A 24,042-nucleotide genomic window follows, 5' to 3' on the forward strand; every position below is an offset into this window, starting at 1 on the left:
AGTGGAGCCTTGTTAGAAGAAGTTAGAAGTTACCTCTTTGACAGCCAGAAATCTTGCTTTTTTGTATTTGACCAAATACTTATTTTCAACTCTAATTTGGAAATAAAATTCTTTAAAAATCAAACAATGTGATTTTCTGTGTTTTTTTTTTCCACATTCTGTCTCTCATGGTTGAGGTTTACCCATGTTGACAATTACAGGCCTCTCTAATCTTTTCAAGTAATTGGTGGTTGACTAAATACCCATTTGCCCCACTGCAGCAATAGCTGGAAAGTACCAGAAGGAAAGAAAACATTCCAATTTCATAAATTAAAAATCGTTCAGATTTTAGGCTTGAGGAAAGACACTTTAAAGATTGAGAACTTTGAACTGGGAGTTACCAAAAGGTCTCATCTTCAATTGCAAATGAGAGAATCATACTCCTAGGGATTAAAAGACATTTAGTTTACACACACATGCACACCTTCATGTCTTGCTATAAATCTCCTTTGTAGTTGAAAAGTCTACTTGTAAAATGACAGCTAAATTTGGTCTGACGTTCTACATAGTGAAGACTCGTAGTTATTATTTGTTTTTTGTTTTTGTTTTTTTTTAATCTTATTTTCTCTTTGAGACCTTGGCAAATTTTCCTTGGTGCTCTTTCACAGTTGAGCATCTTTGTTTTCCATGCGCCTTCATCTGTTCTTTTTTCCCCTGCCTGGATCTGTTCTCAGGGGGAAACGTTTCAGCACATCCAAGACGTTGTGGTATCTTTACTGAGAATCATCAACCAAACAGTCATCACCATGGGTCGAGAGCATGCTCTAATTGTAAGTTACTCATTTTATATACAGTATGCTTTACTATACTTATACTAATATTAATACTTAAACTTATACAAAATTTAATTCAGTACAGATACTGTAAGCAACCCAAAGGGATTCTTCATCAAAATATGCAACTTCACAAGATAATGATAATCTATGTTGTGTCTTTTCATTATTATTAATATTTGTATTTATGTACATCATTCTTAAAAATGGAATTTAACTAAATGTCACCTTTAACAATACTGCAATCCAAGGTTGCTGAAAGTGTTTATTTCAACCTTTGATGCTTATCAGGGATATAGAAGCTCATTGTCAACACCACTAGAGCTTTAACAAGTAGCTTTAGCACAAGTGCAGCAATATCTTCAACATGTCAAAATGTGCACTAACACTTTCTCAGAGCTGATGTTTACCAAATACTTGGCCTTATAATGATGCTAAGGATTTATCAAATGTTATCGTAAGCCACTTTTGCAGTTTGAACATAAACGATGCATGTGCAGTAAATACGGATTCAAATAAATTGTCACAAATACTTTCTGTAGAAGGTGTACCTAAATATGTATTTTAAAGCAGGGGTCCCCAACCTTTTTTGCACCACGGACCGGTGTGATTTGGGACTTTTTTTCACGGACCGGTGTCCTGTCAAATTTTTCAACCTTATAAAATTTTGCTCCCAAAGCTTTTGTGGCGGTGAAAAAAGCCCTCTTTTATATTCAGTTGGACTCTCAATGTTATCCAATGGTGCTAAAAAACTATTTACATCATAAACATACTTGTGTAACACGAAAATGACGTAAATTAATGCTTAACGACACGGCGAAGTCGTTAAGTGAGAGGGCTGCGTGCAGTTGTTGTGTGCACCCAACATGGCAAACGTAAGTTAATATTCCTTTCTTTAAAGAAAGTGTGTAGTGTGTACTTTGGAATCGCTGCATTCGCGGTCCTTTTTAACGTTACACGCGTGCCAACTTTGTCAGAATACCGGCAATGTGCGGCAGAAAAATACAGCAAATATAAAATAGCATTTGTTTTTAGCCCCGTCGTGTTAAGTGCAGGGAAAAAAATACAACTCACCCGCTGAATCAGTGGGAGGCCTGAGTTTGTTTCGTTGAGACGAGATGGTCCCGAGATGGGAGAGTGAGAGAAGCTAGCATCACAAATACACAATGTTGGAAATTGTAGCACAGTTTTCAGCGCGCTCCTAGCGATGTCAGGATATTCCGAAATGACTTTAATCCAGAACTTCGGTAGAGTTGTTGTCTCAAATGTACGTTTAAGTCGCCGTGATTTGCGATCTCTACAAGCTGATATTCCTGTTCCACAGACATGCTCGAATAACTCGGTTTATCCACATACGGGTCACGAATTCACTTCTTCGCAGTTCGTGGGTCTTTAGTGATTGGGAAGTAGCATAAATTTTGTTTTCTTCGAGGTTGTAGGCACATATTCTGGCTCGCCAGGTTCCCTTTTCCCCGTAAAAAGTCTGTCCAAAGACGTCTGTTATTCAGTCATTCTAGTGTGGGGGCTAATTATTTCCGGGAGGAAATGTGATTGGCGACGACCTACGTCATACGTTATTATCGAGTCCAAGGGCGCATAGATATACAAAACAAGATTTAGTGCTAACAGCCCAATCAATGCATTTCTATGACGACCTCCTTTCCTGTAGTTGTATATCTAGAGTAGACAGGGATATTGGTGTGTTAAGCGGCACAGGCCAAAGTCAAATGGCCAGAATGTAGTCGTTAATAAATTATTATTTCTGCGCGGCCCGGTACCAAATGCGCCACGGACCGGTACCGGTCCGCGGCCCGGTCGTTGGGGACCCCTGTTTTAAATGAAACAGTGTGAGAACCCTGCAAATTATAACCTTTTGTATAATAAACAATACATTAATGACAAACTCAATTAACACTTATTTTAGTGGTGCCTTTGATGTGGGTTTAATTCGTTCCATGGCCACATTGGTAAGTCTTGCAAATCATTTCTCCCAAATGAAATTCATGGAAATGCTATTACTCTGTTTAAGCTTCGCAGTCATTTTTTTTTTTTTTTTTTTTAAAGAAAATAGCACTGTATAATGTAAATATTAAAAAAAAAATACAGTATTAACTACCAGTTTACAGTTCATTAACTACCATAATATATGTAATAAATATTGTTTTATTTTTATATTTAAAAAAAAAAAATTGAAAGGATAAGAATACATTCCTGTTAGTATTGTTATATTGTGTTTGTACATGTTTTGCGCCACTCTCCGTGTTCAAATGATCCTTCCATAAAGAATTATATCATAACAATACCACATACACTAGATGCTCTTCCTTTGCATGCATAGCGTTTGTTTCCTGTAAAAGAACAAAGTAAGTAGTTGTTTTAATACATATTGTTCAATCTTCTTGCCTGATGTTTAGTTTGAGAGGAAACTTCAACTGGGAGTGTTAAATAACTTGAAGATTTAATCAGTGTGCCCCATTACCTTTTGTTCTGAAGTGTTTTAAGTTCACTGCCACCATAGATCTCAATTTTACTCACAAGCCAAAGTGAAATGCAGTCAAACATTGGCTTGGAAAATGTAAGCTGGCTAACTTTAATCTTAAAGCGCAATTGTAATTGTATTTTTGTTTAGGTTTTTGTATTTGATCTCATTCTATTATGCATGTTTCCTGTTTCAAGTTTTGCTAAATTTCACACCTATGCAAACAGGAGGATCAGATAACTTTATCAACTTTATTGATGCTTTGTGTGCAGTGTTATGAAACAACAGCATACTTGCCATTTATATGGTCGACTTCATGTTGAGTCAGCAATAGCGCGCCTTGTGGAAAATACACAATTTTATTGTACACAAGGGAGGAATATCAGGATAAGCATGGATACCGTAATGGGACAGCTTGGAAAAAAAAAAAAAAGCATTTCGAATAAACCGCTTCACTTCTATGGGCAGTATCAACCAGGGAAGCAATATAGGCTACTTGTCAGCTATTAGCTGAATGAGGTGCTTATGAGGTGAGAGGTTTGTATATCTTGGAACCAATTTGTCTTGGTTTGTGACACTGCTACAGTGACCCACATTGTATAATAATCACTCATTTGGTTCACTTCTAATGAAAAAAAATCTGTATCTATAAATATATCTTATAATTGTCAACTCACTTGAATAAAATCCTCCACATTAACCTGACAGACTTTTAACATTTTGATGAGATGTGGGATTTTTTTTATTTTTGCCTGTTGTGGGAGTATCTTGATTGTATTGTGAATACCCAGCCAGTAGCCTTAAGGCTATGTTTCAGATTTATATTGTATATCCTGGCTGGATAGTACGGTACACTCTGAATGGTACCAACAATATTACCATGTATCTAATAAGATCCAGGCTAAATTTCTGTTGACATGACAAAAGTACTTTTCTATTTTAATTACGACTGTTAGATTTATTTTTTATTGTGGTTGTAGTTTGCAGTGGGATGGAACGACATACGATATTGCAGTATTTCTAATGCAGGACTTTGGTTTTGTCATTTAGCTACGTCAAAGGTATACTTGGTACAGGTTGCAGTCTGATGCAGTTCCCCACCACTCCAAAATACTGATTTTGAAAATAAAGCTATTGTTCAATAAATTCCTTTATGTCCCTCCAGGTGTTATTATCTTTTTTTTCCTGATTTCCCAGTATTGCTACTTTGACCTTACATTAGTCCAAACCTGGCACATTTGAGAACAATCAATACAAGCCAGTTATTAACATAGAACATATAGCTGGTCCACAAATATTCTGCAAGAGATTCACTTACTTGTTTGTGCAGGTGCTTTGAGTCCAGAATGAACATAATGTAAGTGGGAACACTTGTAAAAAGTTGAAGCTCGAGGCTTCCACTTTGAATGGCAAAGCTCTATAGAATCAATCAGTCAGTGGGTCAGCGGTGACACAAATGTTAATAATGGGAGACAGCCTGTCAGTCTGTGATCAGCAGCTTCATCATGTTGTCTCCTAATGTATTCTCAGTCTACATTTCAAACACTTTGCTCTCTCTACCCAACGGGCTGTCCCTTTATTGCTCTATTGAGTTCCTCTACTTGAAATCCTCCACACGTCCTGTCTTATGCTTCACTTATTGCTACATTCAACTTTAGAAATGCTTTACCAACAGTAGGCTGTTCAATGCCTGTGATTTTTCCTCTCTTTTGGTTCTTGATTTCCCCCCCTCTTAATCAAGCCAAATCCTCCACATTGTGATTCATTTCCATCCATACACATGCATTCTTTCAGCCATAAATCGTTTTGATGTATCTTACAGGATATAAACATTGCCAAATTACTTTCATGAGTGTTCGTGCCCCATCTGTTCGCTAAAGGCGGTGTAATGGAAATACGAGCTCCCCATTTTGACCAAAATTTGAAAATGAATTAATAGGTCTGGTAAACAGTACATTACAAGTTAAGCAGCTTCTTTGGACTTCATATCCAGGTCCTAATCCCAGTTACTTTCCAAAGCCACAGTAAAATTCCTTCACTGTGAGCATTCTGGAGTCCTCTCGCATATATCCATCAGAGGCCACTGTGCTACTATCAGAGCCACCAGAAACATTTCTTTCTGAGTTTCTTGACACGGGACTTGGCACTGGGCCGGCCGGTCTGGGATGTGGCCACTGCGGCTTTGGTCAGAGGGGGTGCAGGCACGTCGTACTCTCCCTCCAGGGACTCCATCACTCCCTGAAAGCGTCCCTCCTGCTGGCGAAAGTCATGCTCCACACTAGAGAGACAGAGGGGGAGATATGGTGAAAGTGGACACACAGCAATTGAGACGCAGGAGTAATGTCGCAAATGAAGTTGCAGTTATTTTATTATATTTTTTCTAAATGTTATTACAAAACTCTTTTTTTTGACAGTTGTAATGACCATTACACAACTTATTGCAGACAAAAGAGGGATGGAGGAAATATATTGATTTAGAGAGAAAATCTTCTGACAAACTCTTAACACCCTATAGAATGAAAATCAAGAATTAAACTGTATTAATACATGTATCTTCTGTTTTCATTTGTCAAGTCTGTAGTCTTATTGCTCATATGCTGTTGAGATTTGCAGCAATGGAAATAAAATGATCAGAGAGGAGAAATAAAAAAAGGAAAGAATATGGGAAGCATAGATAGTCTGTGTGATGTGTTCAAAGTAAAATCCTCTTGACTTTCTTTTCCTTCTCATCCTCACCCGTAGCTGCTGCTCATGCCTTTCCACCCTCCTCCCCAACACACACCTTAGCATCTCTCTGAAGTGTCCTCTGCTGCAGGTCATATTTTGGTAGCTCCTCACTCCTTCACTTACCGTGTAGTTTTAGTCAGTGTGTGTGGGTGTGTGTGTGAGTGTCTTTCTCACAGTCATTCTGGGTTGGAAGCTTACATTACTTTTTGTGTTCTAGGTTTCTCATAAATGTTTCTGGACTGGTGTTATAAAATCAAATCCAAAACTACAGGTTCCTACCCCCTTCTCCTGGAAATTGTCCAAAACGTCTTATATGAAAAAATTGAAATGATAAAAAAATTGATAGGTATATTCTCACTATCCAGCCATCCATTCTCAAAACCACAAATCCTTGTCAGGGTCGCAGGAGCCTATTGTCTCTTTTGTAAAGTAATAGAATAATATCTATGGAACTTGTAGTTGGCCTAGAGGTAATATTGGGCCTAAAAAAAGAATCTATTTAATCTATTTAAGCCCGACCCGGCCCGAGCCCGATCAATGAACTTGATTTGCAGGCCCAAGCCTGACACAAGCACAAAATGTTATGTTTTATTTGCGAGGACTCAGGAGGAGGAGGAATGGGAGGGGATGTATCAGTCAGACCTGGACAGAGCACTGCCTGGGAAAAGGGACTGGTTGCGTTTTGTGCGATCACATTTGTGACGATACCTGTGCATAATGATAACAAATTAAAGACTGTCTTAAAACAGATATTTGACGATCATCATTTTTGCCAGTACAATTTTTTAAATGCCTGCTCAGTGTTGAGGTGCCAGTCTTTCTGCTCTTGTAAAGCCGACACAGGTTTCTGCATCTTCAACAATCAATTTGAAGCCTTTCCACACCCCACTCTTACCGCTGCGTGTTTGTCTTTTCCAATTCCCCCGTCTTTAGTTTTCAACTTCTTGCTGCTCCATATCGAAATACCAGGTCAAAAATATGTAATGGATGCGGAGGGGAAGATTAAAAACAGGGCGGGGCCACAGCATTCAAATGCGCAGGGCATGCTCTGGTTCTGCGGCTCCTGTTTGCAATTACCATACAGCGCCTTCTCTGTTTTGTCCAAATTATTTCATAACAAGTATTCCTTAGTTTAACCTTCAAACATCGTTTTATTTTAAATAATAGATACATATATATATATATGTATATGGCGGAAAACACAGACAAGACTGAAAAAGCAGTTTCTGCTCTCGCACTCCTCTTTAAAAAAAAAAACAAAAAAAACTGCAGTATTTTAAGCCAAAACAACTTGTGTTTGATAGAGCAATATGTCTATATGCTGCCATAGCAGATTCATGGCGCATTAAGCCCCCGAACTATTTTTAATATGTCTGTTTTACCCTGAAAACCCCCGTTTACAGACGTCGCGCAACCGCTTTTGTTTTAACCTAGCCATAAAAAGAAGGTAAGTAATTATATTTATAATTCAAAATGTGTGTCACTTTTAGCTTAGAATCATTAATGGCTAATATTTAGTTAAAAAAAAAAAAAAAAAAACGACTCACTCGCATATTTTAAACTTTTAAACAAATTACATCACAATTAAAAATTTGGCGTCTGTCAAAAACTCACGGATATCTACCTCATCTATCTCACTTAATTGTTTTTTTTTTTTTTTTTTTGTTACTGTCACATTTTCCCCGATATGTTAGATGATAGATAATTCATCCAATCAAAGAAAAATTGAAAAATAACATTTAAAAGGGTAACTATATGAAAAAGAAGATCTCAACCACTCCTTGTTGTCTGTGATTTCTGCATCGCAACCTTTGTTATATCACTATGTTTCACCCTTAAATTAAAAAATTAAAAAATCTGGCTGTGGCCATTCATAGCTGTGTCTTGACACTCGGTGATACATGCTACATGGAATTTTGGGATCGAAACAATGTAAGTACGCGATAATATCTCGTTAAAATCGTGGCGTCTTTAATTCTGCTCTTGCACTCCTCTTAAAAAAAAAAAAAAAAACAAAAAAAAAAACAGTATTTTAAGCCAAAACAACTCTTGTGTTTCATAGAGCAATATGTCTATATGCTGCCATAGCAGATTCATGGCGCATTAAGCCCCCGAACTATTTTTGATTTGTCCGTTTTACCCCGAAAACCCCCGTTTACAGACGTCGCGCAACCACTTTTGTTTAAACCTAGCCATAAAAAGAAGGTAAGTAATTATATTTATAATTCAAAATGTCTGTCACTTTTAGCTTAGAATCATTCATTAATGTCTAATATTTTGTTAAAAAAAAACAAAAAAAAAACGACTTTAAAAAATTACTCACTCGCATATTTTAAACTTTTAAACAAATTACATCACAATTAAAAATTTGGCGTCTGTCAAAAACTCACTGATATCTACCTCATCTACCTCGCTTACTTGTATTTTTTTTTTGTTACTGTCACATTTTCCCCCAATATGTTAGATGATACATAATTGATCCAATCAAAGAAAAATAACGTTTAAAGGGTAACTATAGGAAAAAGAACATCTCAACCACTCCTTGTTGTCTGCGATTTCTGCATCGCAACCTTTGTTATATCACCATGTTTCACCCATAAACTCCAAAAAAAAAAAAGAAAAAAAAAAAAAATCGGGCTGTGGCCATTCACAGCTGTGTCTTGAAACTCAGTGATACATGCTACATGGAGTTTTGGGATCGAAACAATGTAAGTACGCGATAATATCTTGTTAAAATCGTGGCGTCTTTAATTCTGCTCTCGCGTGCTCTCGACTCCAGTTAGGGTTTTGCTTTTTAAAAGATTTTTTTTTTTTTTTTTTTTTTTAAATACCCTCCTGTTCAAAAATGTTCTTCCCCCAGATGTTCTTCCCCCAGAAAATTGAGATTTTTATATATATATGTATATATATATATATATATATATATATACATATATATATATATATATATATATATATATATATATATACTGTATATGTATATTTAAGAAAAAAGCGAGAGATAGGCCCGGCCCGAACCGAACATAATAATTGACACTGACCGGGTCGGGTTTGGACTTAAGATCTTAGATCTAAGTTGGCCTCCTTTCCATGCAGATTTCGCTCTCCTGGGAAGACATTCTGTAACATGCTGGACTGTGACAGTTTTTGATTCTGGTCTTTGCACAGTCTTTGTGGGTATAATTATTGTTGACATCCATTTTGGTTTTATGGGCCTTGCTTTGTTGGAACTAAGTGGAACTGTTTCCAGACAGGTTGGAAGGAGTGAGAGAGATGCGACTAAGGGGTCTACAGGAACCCCTGATTGATTATTGGGCTGATTTGGTCCCCTGACTTCCAAAATGATTATATTTCAGAGGTTGATGGGGAATTGCACAGAGACTTTATCCGTTGGCGAGAAAAGAGAGTAAGAAAGCTTTCAAAAGTATGGGATTTTAAAAACTATCTTTGCTTTCATGAATCTGAGGTCAGCTCATAGTGAACAAGGAAAGAAAGCGCCCCAAAAGAGCAGTTTGAGGAATTGGATAAGAGGCTGAGTCAGGGCCACAGACGCTGGGAGAGGTCTCTGCTCCCAGAATAACAGATTACGACTGGAAAGAGGGTGGTAGGGTCGGAGGGAAGGAAGGAGGCTTGTAGGTTCAAATGTCTAATGGGTGAAGATGTCTCTCATAAATAAGTGATGTAAGGAAAATGGACCAGACCAGACTTGGTCTACTTACTTTACTGTATATACACGCATGTTGTATGCAAAAGTAGAACACAGGTCTATACACATTGTCACACTGTACTGCTATCTGAATCTAAAATGAAAATGCTTCTTATTAGGGCTCAACAATATTGTGAAAAAACTGACATTGCGATTTTTGGGGGGGCTTTGCGAAATATATTGCGATGTTAAAACTAGAAGAATTTTCACCAGATTTGAATGGCTGTGTTTGGAAAGACTTTGGTAGACTCACTATGACCACATTGATTTCATTATAGATGTCCTGATCCGATCACATGATCAGAAATCGAGCCGATTGCGCCATTTTTCAGAGGATCGGAAATGGGTGACCAGTGCAGCTGGCGTTGGGTACATAAAGTTAACGATAATTGACAGGTTTGTAGCTTTGATCTGGCCTCGGAAGCTCTACGATCATAGGCACAAATGTGTTAATCATCGTTAAGCTTAGTACACAGTCTGAAGTGTGCTGTGGCAACTCATTCATGGTGTAAGTGAGAAGCTGTTCTTGGCAACGTGAGCGTCGAAGCAAAAAAAAAAAAAAAAAAAATAATAATAATAATAATAACATTTCTTGAAAAGTAGTGATTATCTCTGTCCAAAAGCGATGATATTAAAATACATCAATTGATCAGACCTTTATTTAGATAGCACTTTCCAGGCTTGGAAAATGCTACCGAAATTGTTTTATATAGTTAAAGAACAAGAACAAAAGAAGAACGAATACGTGAGCACATTTACACACGCGCGCACACACATTTTTTGCATGACTTTCAATCTCTATATCCACCAAGCCACTGTAGATTTTCCTTGGTCATTTTAATAACATTGTTAATGTTTAACGCTCTGGCACAACAAGGCCAAGGTATCATGTTCCTCATCATTTTTCACTTGTTGTTTTTCCTTCGGTTATTAAGGTTATTACATATAATCTATAACAGCAACTTGCTACTCTTTTAGATCCAAGACGCTTGGTTTAAATGTTTTTTTTTTTACTACTTTTTTCACATTTTAAAGTTTCAGGGAATAATTCCTCATGTCACAGCATATCACAAAACCTTATTAATCTTGAATATTTCTTTTAGTATGAATTATGTATCAAATTTGTATTCCTCTGTCCATCTGAGCTGTTACAGCTTATGAAGGAAAACCCAGGGACTGTGAAAAGTTCACCCTTTTGTCTGCTATCATTTACTTTAATTAAGAACGGCAAAAGCAAAATATCTTCAGGCAGCCAGCACATAATCAAAATCTTTTTTTATATAATTATAAGGCTTGATGTTTCACTCCCAAAAGCCCTCCTCGTCTACCGCTTACATGAATTTCCTCTAAGGGATGGATAAATACATTATTGTACAATTACAATAACATGAGCTGAGTGTGCCTGACTTTTTCTTTGAGTGATTGGCATGCGACAAGCAAAACCCAGCTCTTAGGAGTGCATGATTCTGCATATCTTTTCAGGTCATCATGGACTGCTTGAACAAATGAAATTGATGGATAGGAAATCCGCAACAAACAAAGCAAACAAAGCTAATTCCTTCTGTTTTGTTTGGTTAATTAGCAGCCGTCTAGCTGTGATTTGAGTATTTGCATTTGTATTCCATCGCAGCTAAATGTGTGCAGTCAGTGTAGTAGAAATGATAAGGGCTTTTGGCAATGGGCACGTGGATCCAGGCTACAACACATGACATGAAATGCTAATTTGACTGCTTTTACGGGATGAGAAACTGCTGATTTGCATAATGATGGGAGGATTAAACAGGTATATGTTGTCTCAGGCTGTGTGAGAACACAACCCTTAGATCTGGAATGCGTTGACTTATCAAGGTATTAGACTGGTGTTACAAAGACGAGCTTGACTGATCAGATGGTGTAATGTGCTTGCATTCACAGAACAAAGCTTTGTGTAAATAACTTTCCAAGGGAGCACATCACTTCAATCCCATATTGATTTTGAACGATGACAGATGACTTAATGTATTTCATATATCAAAACTGTGATGAATTCAACAACTTCTGTACACAGTATCAGAGAGCGCATAAAGGGCAAACTCAGCAAAAGAAGCGACTGAAGAGTAATGAAAAATATAACAAAGTATTGTGTGATGTTTCAAAACAAGGAAAGCAAAGTCGGGGAAAAGTAAAGGAACCCTGAACATAAAAACAAATACAGATGGTCCCTGGGTTACGACGTACCCGACTTGCGTGATTTTAATTTTGCGACAGATTTCAACTTTTTTTTTAATTTGCTTAAACGGTACCTTATTGTACCTCACAGTATGTTATTTTTTACTTTATTAATATGACTGTTCTGCCCTTTGGCGAAATGTGTATTTGATTTTAATGTTGACTTTTGTGATGCAGGCTTTTATTTTGGCACAGGAAGGGTAGACCAGGAAGTACTTCCGCACTTGAGTAATGGCGCATGTACACACGAACGTATTTGCGCACATGAAAAAGTGTGCACGCACACACACGAGGAGGAGCGCATTTGATCCCACGAAGAAGTCGAGCAGCCAAGTTTTAGCGAGAGATGAAAGATTACAGTTTAGCTCGCTGTCTAGATTTAGCTCCTACATCTTGGCGAGGACAGTACAATGACATATAATACATGTTTTTGGATCGTTATTTTGAGATTTAGAAGGTATTTAGGGGTACGTAAAGGGTTAATTCCATTTTACGCGGAAATTCGTGTTGTTGCCAGCAGTGTTGTCACTAACGCGTTACTAAGTAACTACTAAGTAATGCCTTACTTTAATCTGATTCTTTTAGTAACGAGTAATCTAACGCGTTCATTTTTACAAACCAGTAATCTGATTAAAGTTAGTTTCCGTAGTGTCTGTGCGTTACTAATTTGTTATTGCCTCATAATTTGTGTAGAATGAAGAATACTGTAGTCATTTACGAAGAGAATTTTGAATAGAAAATGTCAGAAAAGTTCCCGCTATGTGTTAGTTTCCATGGTAACCACTCATAGGTCTTCCTGTTTTGGTCTCAAGTCACACTCGTTAAGTGTTTTGGGACTGACGTGTGTCAGCGCATTCGGGCCAAGTGCAGCCATTTGTTGAGATGTGCGAGGGAATGTTGATGTGTTTGCATCTATGAATGATCGTATTTTTCCTTCATTGTGGAGGGTTCCAGCGATAGGTTGTACCTGGTTAAATTCAACTTTTGGTAAGTCAATTACATGTAATGACATTTTTCTTTTGTCATTCTTATGTTGAGGCAGCAAAGGGAGAAACATTGGTAAAAAGTAACTGATAAATCACTTTTAAAGTAACTTAGTTTGTTTGATGATAACGTAACTAGATTACTTTTTTGAGGTGTAATCAGTAATTAAATGACTTATTCAAGTAATCTGCGATATAGTGGTCGCCAGCGTAGGAAAGGAACTTATTCATAACCTTTGGACTACCTATGCAGTATTTTTGTTTTTTTGGCAAATTCGTTTCCTTGTTTAAAAAAAAAAAAAAAAAAAATTATTTTCATTAAATTTTACTCTGCGGCCCTGCGCATCATGATGACCTTGATAGTACATTGATAGTTTCTAACAACCAGCAAGAATTCTGAAATTTATGAAAACAGACTTGACTTCTCATGTCCTCCTGTTCAAGTGCATAAACTGGTCTCACTGGCCAAGTTTTACTCTTGCCACGTGTTGGGTTCCCATACACAGTGAATGTGATCGTGCATTGAAGGGAGATAGGTGGCCTGGAGATGGGCAATGTGCGTTAAGGCTTGCCATGCGTGTTTTGACAGATTTGAAACTATGGATGGCAACAATGTGCTACAACAAAGTTGCTATACTAGTGTTGATAGCCATTAGACCTAGGATTAATCACACAGACTAGTAAAAAGTAAAGTAATCAAAATAACATTCCTTGGAAATTTTTAAGACGACTTTGTCTGCTGCAAGCGTAGAGATCAAAGTAAAGTGGACCCCTATTTGCGCCGATAAACAATACATCTCCCTGAAATGAGTTTTTGGAACTTGCATATACAAGTATAAACAGAAATAGCAAGTTTTTTTTTTTTAATTTTGAAAAATTTTGGCTGTGCGTCTTAAAGACAGGTGTGCTCTATAGTACAGAAATAACGGTATATACCCAGTTAATTAGCTTCGGAAGTTACCTGTAGATGATGCAGGCTGTCTTTTGGCAGGTGGAACAGTTGTTAATGTCCTGACCCGTTCTGTACGAGCTGCGACTGCAGAAGCAACAAACAAGTGCTTAATATATCACACAATATCTGAATAAACTCTGATAGTCTAGTGAACTTCACCCCCACGTCCCAAAAAAAGATACATACATTATTAGATACACTGTATAATGAACTTGTTTTTGGTTTATGCTCAGGTGTTGGTTAAATCAATTTAATTCTGAATTCGCTTTTCCTGTGCATATACAAAAGGTCAGGTTTATTGTCTTTCATTTGAGTAAACTACACATGCCACTATTGTCAAATAAATTTGGCTATTTCATGACAGTTTTTATGAACATAAAAGACACTCAATATGACAGAATTGTGTGTACAGTAATTACAGGAAAAGTTGAAAGGCCCCCCCCCCCCTTTCATTTAGTTGTCCTCTAACTATTGATGTCACAACCTTTTTTGCTCTTTCCACCTACTCATGCGTCACACAGCTGTGTCTGTGTTGTCGAGACCAAAATAGCATGTGAGGTTTACCGATACAATGTTTTTTAGGAAGGGAAGATTTTGAACAGTAGCTTTTTGTTTGTATGTTTATATTTTAAAAATAGAGAAGACAATACACTTGATGTTCATCTTTAAAAAAAAAATGTGGACGATTCATCCAATTAGAGAAACTGTATTGGAAGATATACACAAGAGTCATATATATGTATATGTATATATATATATATATATATATATATATATGTGTGTGTGTGTGTGTGTGTGTGTGTGTGTGAATATAAATGTATATGGCAGAAATCACTCAGGTGACTTGAAGTTCCATGTAGCATGTACCACTGAGAGTCAAGACACAGTTGTGAATGCCCACAGCTGGATTTTTGGGGGATTTTACGGGTGAAACAGGGCAATATAACAAGGGTCGCGATGCAGAATCGCAGACATCAAGCAGTGGTCGAGATTTTCTTTTTCATATATTTACCCCTTTAAAAGACTTTTTTCAAATTTTCTTTGGCTCAAATATTTATCATCAAACATATCAGAAAAAAATGTGACGGTAACAAAAAAAAAAAAAAAAATATGCGATAGTTATGAGGTAGATATCCGTGACTTTTTTACAGACGCCATTTTGTTGTGACATCATTTGTTTAAAAGTTTAAAATATGCGAGTGAATAATTTTTTTAAGTCTTTTTTTTTTTTAAATGAATATTACACATCAATGAATGATTCTAATCTAAAAATAACAGACATTTTGAATAATAAGCGGTTGCGCAACGTCTGTAAACGGGGGTTTTCCGGGTAAAACAGACAAAAATAGTTCAGGGGCTTCATGCGCCATGAATCTGCTATGGAAGCAAATAGACATATTGTTCTATCAAACAACGGTTGCTTTGGCTTAAAATACAGCAGATTTTTTTAAAGAGGAGTGCAAGAGCAGAAACTGCTTTTTCAGTCTTGTCTGTGTTTTCCGCCATATACAGTGGGGAGAACAAGTATTTGATACACTGCCAGTGGGAAAACCCATTGGCAGTGTATCAAATACTTGTTCTCCCCACTGTATATATATGTATATATATTAGGACTGTCAAACGATTAAAAATTTTAATCGAGTTAATTACAGCTTAAAAATTAATTAATCGTAATTAATCACAATTCATCGCAATTCAAACCATCTATAAAATATGCCATATATTTCTGAAAATTATTGTTGGAATGGAAAGATAAGACACAAGATGGATATATACATTCAACATACGGTACATAAGGACTGTATTTGTTTATTATAACAATAAATCAACAAGATGGCATTAACATTATTAACATTCTGTTAAAGCGATCCATGGATTGAAAGACTTGTAGTTCTTAAAAGAAAAATATTAGTCCAAGTTATAGAAATTTTATATTAAAACCCCTCTTAATGTTTTCGTTTTAATAAAATTTGTAAAATTTTCAATCAAAAAAAAACCTAGTAGCCCGCCATTGTTGATGTCAATAATTACTTACACAATGCTCATGGGTGCTGAAGCCTATAAAATCAGTCACACCCAAGCGCCAGCAGAGGGCGGCAAAACTCCATAAAACACAACAAGTGAGCGTTTCACTGTACTGTCATTTAAATCTGTCTTAGCGGGGCATCTGCGTTAATTGCGTCAAATATTTTAACGTGATTAATTAAAAACATGAATTAATGCCAGTTAACGCGATAATTTTGACAGCCCTAATATATATATATATATATATATATATATATATATATATATATATATATATATATATATATATATATATATATATATATATACTGTATATAAAATTATATTTTATTTATGTTATTTTATTTTTTTTTTTTAAAGATAAATATTGTACTTTTACGCTTGGTCTGAAATTAGTTTAATATACTGTATCTAAAGTACAAAGTTTGACAAATTGTACATTACTGTTATCTTCCAGAAAAAAGGAAGTAGACTGCTAGTTAAGTTAAGACATCTTATTTTTCACTTTTGTTAGAAGAAATGTACTAAACAGAAGTCTCTATCACAGACAGTTTTCCTTCGTTAATTGTTCATCTGTGACGAAGGCCGAAGTTCTGCTTACTTTTCTTTGCTCTTTGTGAAGGCTGATTTCTCTGTAGACCTAATGGTGGTTATTAGATTTTACAGAACACAAGTATGTGCAGGATTATTGGATGTGCGGCTGGCACACAATGAAAGAACACGTTGTTTTCCTTTTCACCTAAAATTGCTTAAGACAACAAGAGTCCTGTCAATAAAACAGCCATTTTAATTAATTAAGGTATACCACGTGAGTCCTATTGTATTTTCTGTTAACAAAGCAAGACTTGATGGTTTATTTTAGCCAAGCACTGCGGCAGAACCCTCTTTGCTTTATCACAGACTTCTCCTGTGAGCTACAATCATGTTTGACCTTGCACTTTTTTTATGCCAAGTTCAGATAGTCTTTTTCCATCCGTAGTTTTTCAACTACTTAACATGCAATATAAATGTCCATAACACTCATCTATTCACACGCAGTGCGGGAGTGCCTGTGCACTCAGTTTAGGAGCCTTAAACATTTTAATTGCATTTCACAAATGTAATCTGATAGGGATTAGCCCTCTGCGTGGGACATCTGTCTACCCTGAGAGGATGAGGGTGCCCCTGTGTTCTGAAAAGATTTTAGGTGGGCACGCTACATGGGGAAACCTAGCAATGGTTACACGTGTTAAAACAATGTGCTAATGAAGCAATTCAGTTTCTCATTCAGGGAAGATTAATAACCTGCATGCAGTTGGGATATTGTTATCGGCCGTCATCATCAAATTAAATCCAATGCAAGAGCTTGAAATTGATTCTTTAGAAAAATTGGGTTTGAAGAGGTATAATATTACAAACCCCCTTTTCTTACTATACACTAAGGGTGCAGGAGACCTATACCTGTACCTATACTTTCCATAAACAATCTCATGTTGTGCATCCAGGGTGCAAATGTTTGTCTGACGTGTCACGGTTCATTCCATTTAGCTTCAGTTGCTTCATTACACAATGAATTTTTTCGAGACATGAATATTTCACAAACAATTCTACAAGACAGACATTCATAATATTGGCATAATTCTTCCGAGTGTCAATCCATGTAACGCCACAGCAAATTATATATAATGTCAGCATTCATTAGGGATTGCTTGAAATTAACTTGAATAAAAGACTTGCTGTAGTTGTGACAAAACTGTGTTTAAAATGCAGGAGAGAATAAGGTAGGTGTGAAAGAGTGAAGGTGCTAGGTAGAAGGTGAAGAGGTAAATAGTAGGACGCCATAGGAGATGAATTATAGCACATAACAATGTACTCGAATGTTAGATAGGTTGTCAGGGTGGAAGCAGATGGCAGAAAGTGAGAAGAGACACTGGTAGTAAGAAATGTGATTAGGGTTGCAGAGAAATAGAAGCAAAGGGAAAGTGCTATACTGTAGTACTGCATTTCATCTAAAGGTATAAGTGGTACATAACTTGGGGCAGGTTCTAAGAGGAGAAAAGTATCGACAGCATCTGGTAAATTAAGTGAGGGCAGAGGCCAATTGGGATGTATAAGAGATTCAGGAATGAAATACGTAACTAGAGAGGGATTGGGGGAACTACTCCCCCCACTTCGGGTCAATAGCTCCTCGTTTGGAAGGAATGGTGTTACCATGGTGACTACTCACCTTATGAGGTAGATGTGATATAAGAGCATAGAATTCACAAAAAAATTGACTCAATGCCCTCAGGACTTTAGATAGGATTACACATACTTACACCCTTTACATTGAATTTCCACAGACATGGCATTTAATATTCAGTGCAGTACTATATATCCAGTGGCCACAGAGTGTACCATCTTTTGCTCAACTAGTGCCTAAGAATATTTGCTTAGCTGCAGGGTACAGGGTTTATATTACGAGGTAACAGATGCATTTTTTTTTTTACGTGGAAAAAACACCAAGGAATCGATGGGGCTTGATTTGAGAAGAAGTGACTTTTTGATAACATACTATAAAAAGATTTTTTCAAGCAGATCTTGAACTGCATTTTACTGTCAAAAAATGTAGAAGTAATGACCACCACTTCGCCTCACCCTTCGCTGAGAGCCTTGCTCTTCTCCAGGTCTAGGATGACATTTAGCAGCACCTTGATCTTCTCTTGATTCGACACAAGGTTCTCCTCCACACATTGCAACTTGCTCTCCAGACCACGAGGTGCACTTCCAGTCAGTAGACCCGCTGGAGCCCCATTACATTGCACTGTTCTGTGAGTCTCACAAGACTGAGTGTGGTCATCTAAAGATTTGCTCTTCTGTTTTGTGTAGTTTTTCAGTTTTGCCTCTTGGGATGAGTTTGGTTTGGTGCTGTTTATTGTCTGTTGTGTGATTTTGTTTGTATCTACAAGGCTGGGTGGTTTGGAGACTTCAGATTTTGGTGAGTTTTTTGCAGGAAGTGCTGGAGGGGTGCTACATTTTACATAAGGTTTGGAGTTTGAATTTGTACACTGGGTTTTGTCATGCTTGTGGTTGTCTGTTAAAAGTGTTTCTGTTGTCTCTGTTGTTCGAGGCGAGTTTGTTAGTGGGAGAGTCCTGCTAGTTTGTGTGTCAGCTGTTTGTGTGGCTGTGTCCTTGCAGTGAGTAAACTCTGCAGAATGTGGCCTTGTTTGTTGATTCTTTGTTTTATTCTGAGTGAGTGCTGTATTGCTACCAATTGAACTGTGTGTTTTGGGGATTGTGTGTGACAACTGTGGGATTTTACTGCTTTTCACTGATGCGTCTTGGTTTTTAGTGTCCAAAGGTGACTCCTTTCTTGAGTGATTCGGGACTACACCTTGCTTCCATGCAGGGTGAGGTAAAGTCTGGCTGGATGATATTTGTGGTGCAGGCCTCCTGCGGCATGCACCTGTGCACTGAGTAAACTGCGATCGTCTTCTCCCACATGTTCCACACAGCTGTGGCGAGGAGTTCATTGCCATCCGACAGGGTCGCGGTGGGGTGGCGTGAACAGTTGTGCAAACACCCCCTGTCTTTAAGAAAGAACGTTGTCGCTCCCCACGAAGAGATTGCACCCTTCTTTTCTCTTGGCTCTGCTCCTTGACTTCTGGGACCTCAGTGCAAACACCTCCCAACATGTCAGACCCCACCACGCTGCCATTGGTGTACTTTGATATCCTTTTCCCTTTTGAGTCTGTTGGGTTCGTCCGTATCATCTTTATCTGGCAGTAAACGCCACTGCCTGATCCTTGTGATCCCATGTCATCATGTGTCTGGTTGTTGATTTCATTCTGTGACATCTCCTTAGACACCGGTAGACCATTGCCATCAGTCTTGATAGCTTCTGCTGTCTCAATTGCGCTTGTTGTCATGGTGAGGGCCGGCTGCAGGTTGGTCGCTTGGTTGACGTGTCGTTTGATGGAAGAGAGCGTCCGCAGTCCAGGAGATGTCTGCACTCCAACACTGCACAGGGGGCCCCATCGTCCCACTGCCAGAGGAACCCCCAGTGCAGGCACTGGATTGGTTGGATCGGCCACCCTCCTGCCCATGCTCCACGGAAGGTTGCCTCAGCCCCCTGAGGAGCTGAATGGGGAGTGAGCAAGCAGAGACATTTGTCGTTCTCAGACGGATTATATCCAATTGGAAGTGGGTCAGAAAAGTCGGTGTGCTGGAATGTGACAGCTCGGCAATCAATAGCCACTGTGCACCTAAACACTCAATGTCCTTTTATCAATGATCCCCTCAGTAGTTTAGGAACTTCCCATTATTAAGGTTTCTCACAGTTTCTGGCCAATGACCCGCAGAGGATGAGCTGGCAAAGACTCTTTACATCTGTGGAAAGAGAAAGAGAAAGACAGTGACTGAGAGCAAAAGCAGTAGAGTGGGAGAATAATCGTCCAGACTGACTTGGAGATGCAGACATTAGCACCATTTGTAAGCCTCAAGCGTCACCTCTGTGCTGGATCAATACAACTCTATCAAGCTCTTATTAGATCAGCAAGTGGGTGGTAGCAACAGATCTTTATCTTGTGCAGGAACTAAAAAAGACATTATATTTGGGTATTTTAAGACTAATTGCGTTGTGTAAACTACAAGGGGCACAGATGATACCTGTATTTTAATATAAGGACCAATTTTTCAATAGGTTTCCAATTTTAAATATTTGTTACATTTCTTTGGTTCAGTCATGTATATGGATTACAACTAAATAGTTACTCTTCCAACAGGAGTTGCATTTAAAAATGAACTCATTTGCCCCCCAAAATGTATAAATAAGTTATATTTTTAATTGTTTCAGTGTCCCAAAAACGTCTTTTACGTCTTTTTTGACAAGATACATCTCTAGGTTCTGTTGCACCTAAACTGCAATGCACAATGCTCAAAACTCATTTTAAAGCAATAAAACTGGCCATTGGAGGGCAGTAGCACATTTTGTAAGAACTCATCTCGGGCCAAGAAAGGAAGTGAAGAAAAATAGGGAACTGAAGTTGGAGGGATCTTGTGAAGACGCGTGAGAATTTGAGAAAAATATGGAGACCGATCGGAAAAATAAAGGCAAACGACACTGGAGGAGTGTTTTGAAAAGAAAACAAAACCATCGTCAAAGAAGGATTCAAAAAAATCTATCTTGATGAGACAGACGGTGACGTCCACAACAACGTCAGTTTCCACACGCGTTCTTTGGAGCTCACGTTGCATTACTCCTGAGCCCGAGGTTGAAACCAACGATGAAAATGATGAAAAAAGTGAGACTGATCTTGATTCGGAGTCATCAGATTACTGGGAGCCACCTCATTCAACCGGGACCAGCCGAGAGCCTTCCCCATTGTTATGTGCGCAAATAGTTCAACAGTTCAATAGTTTAGTTATGTGTAAATAAATTGTTACTTTGCGATCAAAATCTCTATTTGTCTTGTTGTTTACGTTATTTTGTAGAACGAAAACGTTATTCAGATGTTTGGGATGTCATAAAAGCAAAAAATAGCTGTGTTAAAGTAAAAGTTATGTTTGAAATGTATGCTTATACAAAAAGCTCAATTTCTCTGTTTTTTCATCAGAAATTGGAAAATTGCTCAAAGTAAGCTATTTTCTAATGCTGATTTCTAAAGAATGGAAAAAGATATGAATTTTTTTGTGCTGAAAGAACAGAGTCTAATCTTTCTTTTGGTGGGTTCCATGTTTATATAGCAATAGAAAAGAATTTTCGGTGGGCCATGCAAAATCGGTCAAAATCCAGTAAAACAGCCGGGAGCGAAGGGCCTTGCTCCGGTGAAAATGGCTGGGAGTGTATGAGTTAATAATGCACTCTTTTTATTGGCACTGTAGTTATTCACCCATTCATACATTAGTCTTGGCGGAGGGCGCAGGTGACCTGAAGCCTATTCCAGTTCATTTTCGGAGAGAGGTGGAGTGTACCTTGGACTGATTGGCCGTCAATTGTTAACTACAAGAGCACTTTGCTCCCATGAACATGTTGATGAAATTACACATCTGCATACATACGCTTATTACATATTATCAAAAATATTTTTTTGAGCTGTACTATGAAAAAATCTCAGTTGAACTAAAAAAAAAAGGATTTATCTCATTTATAGGCCTGTAAAAAAATCAAAAACCATATACAGTGAAGAAAATACATATTTGAACACCCTGTTATTTTGCAGGTTCTCCCAATTAGAAATCACGGAGAAGTCTGAGATTTTCATCTTATGTGCATGTCCACTATGAGAGCGATAATCTAAAAAGAAAAATCCAGAAGTCACAATGCATGATTTTTTTAACAATTTATTTGTGTGATACAGCCGCAAATAACTATCTTCATGTCCGTCAGCTAGAATTCTGACCCTGAAAGACTTGTTAGTCCGTTTATTAAAGCTCCACCTCCACTCTAGGTATTATCCTGAATCAGACTCATCTGTTTGAGGTCGATAACTGCATAAAGACACCTGTCCACCCCGTGCAATCAATAAGACTCGAACTTGTAACACGGCCAAGACAAAAGAGCGTTCCAAAGACACAATAGACACAATTGTACTCCTCATAAGGCTGGAAAGGGCTATGGAGCAATTGCCAAGAAGCTTGGTGAAAAACGGTCCACTGTTGGAGAAATCATTAGAAACTGGAAGAAGCTAAATATGACGGTCAATCTCAATCGGCGTGGAGCCCCATGTAGGATATCACCTCATGGGGTCTCATGATCCTAAGAAAGGTGAGGAATCAGCCCAGAACGACTACACGACAGGAGTTGGTCATTGACCTGAAGAGAGCTGGGACCACAGTTTCCAAGGTTATTGTTGGTAATACACCAAGACGTCATGGTTTAAAACCATGCATGGCATGCAAGGTTCCCCTGCTTAAACCAGCACATGTCAAGGCCCGTGTTAAGTTTACCTATGACCATTTGGAAGATGCAGAGGAGTCATGGGAGCAGGTTTTGTGGTCAGATTAGAGAAACATAGAACTTTTTGTTCATAATTCACCTAAATGTTTGACCTCAGTGATTGCAAACAAAGGCTACTCTACCAAATATTAGCATTCATTTTCTCAGGTGTTCAAATACTAATTTGCAGCTGTATCAAACAAATACATTGTTTAAAAAATCATGCATTGTGATTTCTGGATTTTTCTTTTTAGAGTATCTCTCTCACAGTAGACATACATCTACGATTAAAATTTCAGATCCATCCATGATTTCTAAGTGGGAGAACTTGCAAAATAGCAGGGTGTCCAAATACTTATTTTCTTCACCGTATATATTTGCATTTTGGTGTGAGTAAGCATCACATAAACAACTTCAGTGCCATAGCCGCTAGGTGTCCTAATTAGGGCTGTCAAACGATTAAAATTTTTAATCGAGTTAATTACAGCTTAAAAAATAATTAATCGTAATTAATCGCAATTCAAACCATCAATAAAATATGCCATATTTTTCTGTAAATTATTGTTGGAATGAAAAGATAAGACACAAAATGGATATATACATTCACCATATGGTATATAAGTACTGTATTTGTTTATCATAACATTAAATCAACAAGATGGCATTAACATGATTAACATTCTCTTAAAGCGATCCATAGATAGAAAAACTTGTAGTTCTTAAAAGATAAATGTTAGTACAAGTTATAGAAATTTTATATTAAAACCCCTCCTAATGTTTCCGTTTTATTAAAATTTGTAAAATTTTCAATCAAAAAATAAACTAGTAGCTCGTCATTGTTGATGTCATTACACCATGCTCACTCCCCAAATCCATAAAATCATTTGGACCCAAGCGCCAGCAGAGGGCACCAAACAACAAAAAAAACAAGTAACAAGCAGACATTACACTGCTGTCATTTTAATGTGAGCGGGGCATGCGCGTTAATTGCGTCAAATATTTTAACGTGATTAATTTAAAAAATTAATTACCGCCTGTTATCGCGATAATTTTGACAGCCCTAGTCCTAATACTTGAAAATATTGTGATTGACTGTCTTAATGAATAACTTAGACTGTTTAAGAAAGGTCACGACTAACAATACTAACCATGGTTCTCAACTGTGCCAAAAGTTGTTGGTCAACAATTTGCAAAACTGTGCGTATGCATTGTTATTATTGCATCACACATCAAAAACGTGACACAAACCATAGAA

At 37.5% G+C, this 24,042-nt stretch overlaps 2 protein-coding genes across 7 annotated transcripts in view; one reads left to right on the forward strand and one right to left on the reverse strand.

Moving 5' to 3' along the window:
• LOC130924409 (dedicator of cytokinesis protein 2-like) overlaps window positions 1-24,042 on the forward strand; it is a 315,198-nt gene that overhangs the window by 203,165 nt on the left and 87,991 nt on the right. For all 6 annotated transcript variants that reach the window (XM_057850956.1, XM_057850960.1, XM_057850959.1 and 3 more), the window contains one exon: window positions 714-809. In XM_057850956.1, coding sequence (XP_057706939.1) covers window positions 714-809 — 96 coding nt within the window. The remainder of the gene's footprint in view (window positions 1-713; window positions 810-24,042) is intronic.
• LOC130924410 (protein INSYN2B) overlaps window positions 2,971-24,042 on the reverse strand; it is a 40,543-nt gene continuing 19,471 nt past the window's right edge. The window contains exons 2-4 of the mRNA XM_057850962.1: window positions 18,509-20,239; window positions 13,877-13,951; window positions 2,971-5,569 (exon numbers count right to left, since the gene is read on the reverse strand). Of these exons, the coding sequence (XP_057706945.1) occupies window positions 5,386-5,569; window positions 13,877-13,951; window positions 18,509-19,956 (1,707 nt within the window). The 5' untranslated portion in view covers window positions 19,957-20,239 and the 3' untranslated portion in view covers window positions 2,971-5,385. The remainder of the gene's footprint in view (window positions 5,570-13,876; window positions 13,952-18,508; window positions 20,240-24,042) is intronic.

This window comes from Corythoichthys intestinalis, chromosome 11, assembly GCF_030265065.1.
Source record: "Corythoichthys intestinalis isolate RoL2023-P3 chromosome 11, ASM3026506v1, whole genome shotgun sequence".
Lineage (NCBI taxonomy): Eukaryota > Metazoa > Chordata > Actinopteri > Syngnathiformes > Syngnathidae > Corythoichthys > Corythoichthys intestinalis.